Source organism: Delphinus delphis, chromosome 11 (genome assembly GCF_949987515.2).
Source record: "Delphinus delphis chromosome 11, mDelDel1.2, whole genome shotgun sequence".
Lineage (NCBI taxonomy): Eukaryota > Metazoa > Chordata > Mammalia > Artiodactyla > Delphinidae > Delphinus > Delphinus delphis.
Genome location: NC_082693.1, coordinates 95099692 through 95110342, shown reverse-complemented (window position 1 = coordinate 95110342; position 10651 = coordinate 95099692). Strand labels below are relative to the sequence as shown.

General features: G+C 43.8%; 1 protein-coding gene across 3 annotated transcripts; it reads left to right on the top strand.

The window, feature by feature from the left end:
- The first annotated feature begins 2378 nt into the window (after positions 1–2378).
- On the top strand, positions 2379–9793 carry SNU13 (small nuclear ribonucleoprotein 13). 3 transcript variants are annotated; one of them, XM_060025755.1, is made up of 3 exons: positions 2379–2493; positions 7806–7926; positions 8579–9793. In XM_060025755.1, exons 1-3 carry the CDS (start codon positions 2491–2493, stop codon positions 8839–8841), a joined length of 387 nt encoding a protein of 128 aa, XP_059881738.1. In that variant the 5' UTR covers positions 2379–2490; the 3' UTR covers positions 8842–9793. The 3 variants fall into 3 exon arrangements, with proteins under 3 accessions (XP_059881738.1, XP_059881739.1, XP_059881737.1); XM_060025756.1 differs by lacking the exon at positions 2379–2493 and adding an exon at positions 5833–5892; XM_060025754.1 differs by lacking the exon at positions 2379–2493 and adding an exon at positions 5899–6038.
- The last annotated feature ends 858 nt before the right edge of the window (positions 9794–10651 follow it).

Sequence of the window (10651 nt, the reverse complement as noted above, 5' to 3'; positions counted from 1 at the left end):
GGGCTTGTGGGTGCATCCAGCAGGGGTAATTACCTGGTCTGGATGATCAGGGAGGCTTCACTGAAGAGGTGATGAATACTAAGCAGAACAGTGGAGCACATCACATCACTCCCAAAAGAGAGTGATGGATGGGCTTGGGGAGACTGCGGTGAGCTCAGGGTAGAAAAAGAAGGTGGGTGGGGCTGTAACATGCGGATGAGGAGGGGGGTACCAGTGGGGAGAGGCATAGTAAGCCATGGCAAGGATTTAGCATTTTAAGCACAGAACTGTGGTAAAAGACAAATTTCTAAGACAAATTGATTCTGAGCCTATGTTAACATTTATCAGCCAACTAGCAAGTGAAATAGCAAGATACAAGAGGGTGGGCTAGTTCTGTGAGAACATGGAAACTGAGTTATTATATAGTTGGGAAACAATTAATTAGGTAGAGTATACAGTCTCATTACTCATGGTCATAAAAACATCAAGCCCCTATCAGTCATTACTAGGAGATCTGGGATATAATGGTCCAAGATGCCAGGTAGGCCAAATAACAACCAGACATTATTATAAAGGATATCAAAAAGGCAAATGATAATGACACATCTATGACTGTAAACTGGAATAATAAGGTTTCATTCTCCCACAGTGGTAGCTGATAGGTCCAATTAATATGGAAATATGGGGCTTCCCTGGTGGCGTAGTGGTTGAGAGTCCGCCTGCTGATGCAGGGGACGCGGGTTCGTGCCCTGGTCCGGGAAGGTCCCACATGCCGCGGGGCGCCTGGGCCCGTGAGCTGTGGCCGCTGAGCCTGCGCGTCCGGAGCCTGTGCTCCGCAACGGGAGAGGCCACAACAGTGAGAGGCCCGTGTACTGCAAAAAAAAAAAAAAAAAAGGAAATATGAAACAAGATCTGAGAAAGATGAGGAGCAGGGTCCAAATCACAGATTCTACTCTTTTTTAAAAAATATCGATTTATTTATTTATGTATTTGGCTGTGCCAGGTCTTAGTTGTGGCACGCAGGATCTTCGTTGTGGCATGCAGGACTGTAGTTGCAGCTTAGTTGCTGCACGCGGAATGTGGGATCTTTTTTTAGTTGTGGCATGCAAACCCTTAGTTGCAGCAGGTGAGATCTAGTTCCCTGACTAGGGTTCGAACCCGGGCCCCCTGCATTGCGAGTGTGGAGTCTTAGCCACTGGACGACCAGGGAAGTCCCCTCAGGTTCTACTCTTAAACAGGAGCCATCAGTGGGAATTTCTTAATTTGGAGACAAAATTTATTTTTTGACACGTCATAGATATGCATGGATGAAGTCTGATGGGGGGATTTTTCACGTAATAAATGTTCAGTCCTGGAGCCACTTCAAACCCATCTGGCTGGGTTTTCAAGCATAGCAACCAGATGTGGTGGAAGTAACCCAAGCCGATAGCCAAAATTCCCAGGGTCCAGTTCTGGCTCTGCCACTGCCTCATTCTGTGACTGTGGACAAGGAGCTTCCCCTCTCTGGGCCTCAGTATCTGTAAAATGAAGGGGTTGCACTGCGTGATTCCTAAGGGTCCTGCTACGTCTCTACTTCTAGGTTTCCAAAGGAAATAACTGGAACTGGCCCACTACAGTCTAGTTTTGGCTAGATCCAAATGGTCCCAAGAGGGAATTCCCAGGCAGTCCAGTGCTTAGGACTCTGCGCTTTCACTGCCAGGGCAATCCCTGGTTGGGGAACTAAGATCCTGCAAGCTGAGCGGCATGGCCAAAACAACAACAGCAACAACAACAAAATGGTCCCAAGATATGCCTGGCATCATGCGAAGAGAGATGAGTAAGGGCCATAAGAATCCAGGAGCACCTCTTGGAGGTGGTGAGGCATGAGTGTAGCCTTAAAAAATGGAGATTTGGAGCAGCATAGGGAAAAAAGCACCATGCTAAGCCAGAAGAAATTGGGTGTCCTAGACATTTCCAAACTCAACCTGACAAACTCAGCCCCCATCCTCAAACCTGCTGTTCTTCTTGAATTCCCTACTCAATGGATTCCATTTCTGGTGGACTCCACCCCCACCAGAAAAATTTAACAAAGGCATCTGAATATGAAGGAGAACATTTAGGATTACCTATCATTATCTCCATACCATTCCTTTACCAGGGTAGAACAAAAAAGATGATTTTAAAAGCACAAAAATGTGCTAAAAGATAAACTAGCAATGGAATGACGACACCCTTGAAAATCTTTGTTTTGGTGTGTTATTTTTTGAATGTTTAACTCACTGTTTCGGCCAATAATTTATGGTAGAATAACAGTAAAAACAGCAAAATACGGTCCCTCGCCCAAAACTGGCGTCATTCCCCGCTGGTGCCTTTAAGGGGCGTGACCCGTCCGCCTCTTGGTGACGCCACTTCCGCTTCCTGCCGCACGCTGCCATTTCCACTTCTACCCTGCGACTTGCCTCAGCCGTGAGCGCTGCAGCTCTGACGTCGCCTGTGCTCCTTGAAGAGTGACGGTACCACGGAAGCGGAGCCATGGTGAGTGCGTGCTCGTGGCTGAAGGGCTGGGAAGTGGGAGACGGGGTTCCGTTCTCTCACTAGCTTGTCGGGTGCTTAGAACGTGCGCCGTCTCGTCCGCCCGGCCCGGGCGGGCGCGTAGCGCCAAGCACTGTCTTCTCTCCCGGCCCGAGGTTAGAAGTCTAGAGGACTCAGGGTCTCAGGTGCTGTGCTGGGGCTTCTTTCCGCAGTTTGTGCTCCTGGCCGAAAGCCTCCGGTGAGCAGAGGGGGGCATGGCCCAACCTGGGAGAAAGAGACAAACCCACGTAGGAGAGAGTTGAAAGCTGGATGGATGGGGAAACTTGGCTCCATCGGTTTTCTTTTTCTTTTGGGGGGATCGCTAGAGTATGGGGTGGAACCCTGGATTTGGATCAGCCCTCTCCTACCCCGCTTTCTCCATTGCTGATGTTCAGGAGAGGGAGCTCTCCATGGGTCTGCGCGCCTAGTGTCTGCCGCGAGTTACATGGGCCAGGGATTAAAGTGGCTTTTGGCGTTTGGGGGCTGTGGGGAACGTGGAGTGAACCCCAGCCTGGAATGCAGGAAAGACTCTTCCTGCGAGGCGGTAGCCTCTGAAATCTGAAGCGCTGGTAGCACCACGTGCGGCTCCTCTAAAACTCTTGGTGGTCTCCAACTTTTTAGTCAGATCTTGTGGCCTGGTAGCTAGTTTTGGTTGGCACTTAGTAAGGAGGGAAGAGTTTACAAAACACTGATTTCCGTAATGAGGTTTAATCCTTTTAACGGATTTTGGATCCTAGCGGTATCTCTCCTACTGCCCGCCCCGCCCCCATTTTGAAGCTAGTACGTGGCTGAGCCTAGAATTTAAAGCTTCTAAACCAGTGCTCATCTTTCGCAGTGCCGTGAAAAGTTTTGGAATCGGTTGATTTCAGTTTAAATGCATTTAGTAGACCTAACGCTTGGTATGGAGAGAGTGAGCATGCACTATTTGTTGTTAAATCAAAACCTTGCAGGTTTCGGCTGTCTGGTGTATGGGGAAATCAAACGCATCAAGCTACGGGTTACAGTTGCCTAGCAGTAAGATTTCATTCATTCATTCATTCAGTTAGCCCTTGGAAAAATTAAAAGGTGAATAAATACACACTAAGCAAATTTCAGTTGCTATTTATAAGGTGGTTTGGTTTTAAAGTTGAGTGGAATTTTTGTTGTTGTTGACTTTTATTAAACCAATAAAGTGACTCTTCTTTGATCGTGTTGGATCTCCTGAAGTCTCCCCTTTTGTGCATTTTATGTTTATTAAGAGTTGAGAATCCTAATTTCCAGAGATGGGCTATTGGAAACTGCAATAAAAATATCTGGCATTTTAAAAAGTATATTTATGAGGAGTGATAGGAATAAAAGTGTTGCTGGAACCTTTATTGTTTAAGAGGAGGGTGACATTATTGAGCATTAGATTTTGACAGACATAAGTTGTGATTTCTCAGATAGCCACCAAAAGAATATAGATAAATAGCTCCAAACCACTAGAGGGGAAAATAGTGGGGAGAAAAAACTCAAAGGAAGGAAAGAGAGAAAAGGAAACCGAACAGGTGGGACAAATAGAAGGCACAAAAGAAGGGAGATTTGGACCCAATATATTAGTACTTAAATAAATACAGGAATGGACTAAGTGCTTCAGTTAAAAGACAGGTTGAAGTAAAAAGAACGGGAAAAAAAATCAGTAAAGATAGTGGCTAAAAAATAAGGTACAAGTAAAATGAAAATGACATAATTACAAGAAGAAATAGACAAATATGCAATTATATAGCATTTAATTGATCGTGAAGCCAAAACATCAGTGTGGAAATAGAAGATTAGAACGGCACTATGAATAAACTTGACCTAGTGGTCGTAGTGAAACCAGTGAATACTTTACCTATCAGTTATAGAAGACACTTCTCAAGCAGAGAACATTAATGAAAATTGGCCACCTACTGGGTCATAAAGCAAGTTAAACAACTCTTAAAAGATGATAATAATATAGACCGTGGTCTCCCAACCAAAATACAAATGACTTAGAAATCAGAAACAAAGTGTTTAGAAAGAAGGTATAAAGAACTCGTGGGTCAAATGGAAAATATGTAAGGGAAATTTGAAAACAACTGAACAATAATGAAAATACCACATATTGAGAGTATGTAGGGTACAAATGAAGCACTGGAACCTAAAATGCTTGGTGAGGGAGAAGTAGTAACGTGAAAAGTCCCTTCTGGTGAGATTAATCAAGAAAATAAGCAAAAAGTTATAAATAAGGAATAACAAACTTGAAGGAGATATAATTTGCAAACATTAAAAGAAAGGATATTATGAACAATGTGATATCTATAAATGTAGAAATTTAGATGAAATGAACAAATACCTGAAAAAAATAGAATCAAAACCAATTCAAGTAGAAATAGGACGGCTGAATAATAATAAAGAAACTAAGTTAATGTACCGTATGTTAATTATAACTCAATAAGAAAAACTAAAGTTTTTTGACATGAAAAAACTTTACACCTACTTTAAAAAATAGCTTTATTGAGATAATTTGCATACCATAAAGTTCCACTCTAAAAGTGTATAACTCAATGGTGATCATTTTGTAATGTATAGAAATATCAAATAACGGTGTTGTGTTTTGCACCTGGAACTAACACAATATTGTGGTCAATTATACATTAATTTTAAAAAACAAAACCAAAACAAGGTGGTAGTAGAAAAAAAGTGTATAACTCAGTGGGTTTTCTTATATTTACAGAATTGTGCAACCATCATAAGAAAATATTAAAATTGGTTTTATCTCGGGAGTGTAAAAGTGGTTTAACATTAGAAAAACTTTAAGGAGAAATATCTAATTCATCCAACTCAGTACAAAAAACATGACAGAATTCAACATCAATTTTATTTATAACAGAAGAAATTCTTAGTATACTACGGAATAGAGTGAATTTTCTTAAGCTGAAATATCTTAAGAGTAAATCTAAAAGATATTAAAACTTTTGGAGAAATTACAAAGCTTTATTTAAAAGCACTAAAGGTAGATACATGTGTTTGAATGGGTTGACAGATTCTGTATCCTAAAGGTGTCTTATCCTAATTGGGATTACTTCAAATCTACAAATCAGTCCCAGCAGGCTTTTTTTGTACACCTTGAAAAAGCTGATTCTAGAATGTATGAAGAGAGCAAATAATTAGAGGTCTACTCCAGCCCTTGCCTAATTCCTCACCACCCTGGGACCATGACAAATTCACCCAGTGCGATGTGTTGGTATTAGGGAACAGGCATTTTGGTGCAATCAGGTTATTGACGCCACTTCCCCTGACGTCACTTCCTGCTCCTCTGTGGGTGGGTCATTTCTTTGTCTTTGCGGCATCGGGCTGGAGACCGCCGAGGCGGACTCAATGGTGAGTGTTCCCACTGGGCCATCACCCATGGGTCACCACCTAGAACCGCTGTGCCGCCGCGGCACCGCACACGTGTATAATCAGCAGCCTCCAAACCCAGGGTTAGACGGCACCGCTGCGGGCGAACTGCTCAGTGCTCAGGAATGGTAACGTGGGCTGCACCCGGGTTATGTCTATAATAAAATATATATTTGTAAAAAGAATCACAGGGAAAACAAATGAGAAATTAATAAAAATGGTTAAAGTTGAGAGGTGAAGATGGGATAGAAGGAATGGAATAGGCCAGGCACCACCCAATTTGTTCCCTACGTGTGTTATTTTGAAACGGATCCATTGAGGTAGGATTTTTTTTTTTTTTTTTTTTTTGGTACGCGGGCCTCTCACTGCTGTGGCCTCTCCCGTTGCGGAGCACAGGCTCCGGACGCTCAGGCTCAGCGGCCATGGCTCACGGGCCCAGCCGCTCTGCGGCATGTGGGATCCTCCCGGACCGGGGCACGAACCCGTGTCCCCTGCATCGGCAGGCGGACTCTCAACCACTACGCCACCAGGGAAGCCCGAGGTAGCATTTTATCCATAGGTATTACAGTATGTGACTATAAAATAAGGATTTTCAACAACTGCAATGCCACTACAATACCCCAAAATTTAATAATTCCTTAATATCAAATATCTAGTATTAGAATCAAAGGCTGGGACTTCCCTGGTGATCCAGTGGTTAAGACTCCACAGCTTCCACTGCAGGGGGTGTGGGTTCGATCCCTGGTCGGGGAACTAAGATCCCGAATGCCCTGCGGTGCAGCCAAAAAAAAGAATCAAAGGCTGGATCAGATTTTTTCTTAGCTCTCCGCCCACGCCCCCCCACCCCAAGACAGCTTGATCACAGATGTTTTGCTAAGAGGGGCAGTGGTCACATGGTATTTTTTGTGATGTTGGTAGCTATTAAAATCAATGTCTGGATCCATTAATTTGGATTAAATTAGTATGGGTTGCAAGATGGTGCTATTTAATTTTATCATTCTTTCTTTATTAGGTGGAATACAGGAGAAACTTATCCTCGCTATTTGGTTACCTAGTAATACAGTCTGTATAGGAAAGGCAGGATAAATGCTCTACAGTTTACCTTTACCAGTTTTCAAAACACTGACTTTGGAACCATGTAGATGTTTTATATATTTTTAAGAATTTTTTTAAAAAGCAAACTAAATACGAAGGAGCCCTAATTGTATATCAAATTGATAACCACAGGAAAAAAATAATTTGAGTAACCTTTGAATATAATACTCTGGACGGCTTTAGTCAGATTATTCTAAGAATAAAAAGAAATGTTGACCTTATAGTTGGTGGAGGTAGTATTGGTATAGCAATTCTGAAACAATTTTTATATGTATTGTAGGGTAGAATAAATGAGAAAATATGTTGATGTTTTGGAAACCGGGATTCTTACTGAAAACAGAATAAGATTCAAATATTGAAGGGAATAGAGGGAACTTTGTGCTAGGTTTCTATAAATTATACCTTAGTTTAGATTTAGTAAATTCAGGGTGGAATATGGAAATCTAAATTTAGAGATTACCCCATGTGACTGAAATGGGTACTGAGCCATGGAAGCCTGTAATAATCCATTTGCAATAATATTAGCAAGCATTAGGCTAAAGAGGCAAAAATACATAAGCTTTAGTATACATTATTGGATTATGTAATTACTAATTTTTTTTTTCTTGAGCCTAATATTTTCATTTTTCTAAGTTGAGAGTGGGCAGGCCAGTGTCAATTATTAAATGTGTGTGTTTGGAGGGGGGGAGCAGGGAAGCTGACCATTGTCTCTCTCAAGTGTTGACTGAAGTATTTTGTGACTTGTCTGGAACAACTTCTAGTTCAGTTTGACTCATGCTTTGATTTCCCCCCCGCCATAGACTGAGGCTGATGTAAATCCGAAGGCCTACCCTCTTGCAGATGCCCACCTCACCAAGAAACTATTGGACCTCGTTCAGCAGTCATGTAACTACAAGCAGCTTCGAAAAGGAGCCAATGAGGGTAAGGCAACCAGAGAGTGCTCCAGGAAGAGTGCTAAAGGCACTGTCCCTGTGTGGGGTCTCTGGACTAGATTTCCAGTATGGAAAGAGGGCTGGATGCTCTTGATTAGGCCCAACATGAGGACCTAAGAGTGTGGTCCGTGGGCTAGCACTGGGTCACAGAGATAAGCAATCAGGAATAAGTATTTGAACAATGCTGTGGTGCATTGAACTTGCTCGGTGAGTTGCATGTGGTATGAGCTTTCTAGAAGTATAGATCGTGGCAGATTGGGATGGTAAAACCCTGATCCTTGATCACAGAGTTTGAGAAGTGCTGCATTGCACTGCTTCGTGCTGGTAGAGGTCAGCCAGGCAAGGGGTGGTGGTGACTTGGATGAGTGTGGTAGCAGAGGACAGGAAAGAAGGGCTCTGATTTAGGATGTGTTTGGACAGAACTGATGGGTTTGATGTAGGGTTTGAGAAAGGCATTGGGGATGAGTAATTGGTGCTTGGCTCCCTATCACTTCCCAAGGCCACTATGGGGCACAGAATTGCTTAGTCCTGGACATTTTGCCCAGTTTTCTTGCACCTGTTTCTTTTCCTTGGAAATTGCTTTGTTGTGGCTTCCCTGCCCCAACCCCACATCACCTATTGGCCTCATGTTCTCTCTACAGCCACCAAAACCCTCAACAGAGGCATCTCTGAGTTCATTGTGATGGCTGCAGACGCCGAGCCCCTGGAGATCATCCTGCACCTCCCACTGCTGTGTGAGGACAAGAATGTGCCCTACGTGTTTGTGCGCTCCAAGCAGGCCCTGGGGCGAGCCTGTGGGGTCTCCAGACCTGTCATCGCCTGTTCTGTCACCATCAAAGAAGGCTCACAACTGAAGCAGCAGATCCAATCCATCCAACAGTCCATTGAAAGGCTCTTAGTCTAAACAGGTGGCGTCTGCCACACTCCCTGCTGCTGACTCCTACCCCAGGGGTTATGTATCGTTTGTTTGTTAGCATATAGTATTTCCAGCTACCTTCTATTGTTATAAAATATTTTAGTGCTCAATTTGGTTTTTGTATTTTTGTATTGTTTTTGTCTTGTTTTTAGGTTGTCATCTCCTCCCCAGCCTCTCCTGTAATCTCCACTTCCACTCTCTCTCTGCCGTCTTATCCTCCCTTTTGGAAAATGCATGCCCAGAATAGGTGGAAGCAGGGTGGTTGATACCATTCAAAGGCAGGGAAGAGCCAAGGTAGAGATTTGGTTCCAGCCTTCAGGTGCCACCTTCCTACTGTGCAGGGCATGATGGAAGTAAACACTGTCCACTTTGTATCCCTTGTGCCCAGCATACAGGATCATGTTTGAATAATCAAGGGGTTTCCTTTGCTCTCTAGGACATTATGTATCATTTGGGGAGGAAGCATGTTTCTGTGAAGTTGTTGGGTGTATGTCCCAAGAGTCAGTTTCTGATGTACCCCTGCTGTTTGCTTTTGGTAATATATTTCCCCCCAACTCCCACCTATGCCTCTGAGGGTGGCAGGGCAGCAACATACCAAAGAGATACGCTGCAAAATTCCAGAGGCACCTTGGTGAGTGAGACATGGGACAGTTGACCTAGGTCTTGAAGGTGTGGCAAGAGGTTCTGGAATGGAGGATTCTGGGCCAGTCATGGAGAACTGGAAGCTACAGCAAAGATGATGGAATTCAAGGGAACATCCTTGCTTTGGTGAATGGAGATTTCTACAGTAGACGCTTGGTACCAGCTCTGAGAGCCCTTACCCCTTGCCCATTTCCTGCCATGATGTGGGTCAGATGTGTGTATTCTCTGTCACATCAGAAGGACAGTGCTAATGTGTCATTCTTGTGAGCACCCTAATAAAGAACACATATATTCGTATTCCAGTTTAAAGAAGGTGTGATTCTTGTTAGGAGTCCAGCTGATACTTGAATGAAGCGTTAGAATGGTTACTAGTTTCTTGAACTTTTCACCAAGAAGGTGTGGAAAAGCCATGACCTCCACCAGATGATTTCTGGTAGTTCAAAATGTCTTGTTCAGTCATTGAGGTGTTGCTGTCACTCTAGAGCAGTATTTCTCAACCTCAGCTGCCCTGTATGTTGTAGAATGTTTAACAGCCTCCCTGGCCTTTACCCACTAGATGTCACTAGCAATCTTCCCCGTCTACCCGGACATTGCCAACTGTTCCCTGGTGGCAGAGTCACCCCTGGTTGAGAATCACTGTTGCAGGACTAGGGCTCCTAGCAGTCCTCCACAGGTGCTAGAGAGCGGGGGAGCCGGTATTGCTGACTGAAGCTGCTGCCACCTCGCCTGCCGCATTACTCTCTATCTTAAAGTACCATGAGAGCCTGACACCTCCTCTACCTTGAGAAATTTTCTTCCAAAGTACAAACAACTGGATACCATAATGGTCATATTGATAAGAATGGATTACATTTAGTTTACTCTTGGCCAGCTTGGGCCAGTGTGACCACTCCAGCAGTGGGTTCCTAGGGAACCTAAAATCACCCTGTCATGCTAAGGCCTGTTCTGTACCTACTGAGCTCATCATCTCCCCCAGCTCACTCCAGTGTTTATATACCCCGCCCCAACTGCCACCCCAAGCAGTTTTCTATCTATCTGTGGATGGTGGAGTCTGAGGTAGTACATACGTTCTTTTGTTGTATATGTATCTTTACAATCATACTCTAAAAGACTGAAGTAATTTGGGGGTGGAGGGAGATCAAGTAATCCAACCTCA

Excerpts from the sequence above, each read along its gene's own strand:
- SNU13 (XM_060025755.1), top strand. Across the intron at positions 7,927-8,578 it reads TCGAAAAGGAGCCAATGAGG|CCACCAAAACCCTCAACAGA; the intron begins GTAAGGCAACCA and ends TTCTCTCTACAG.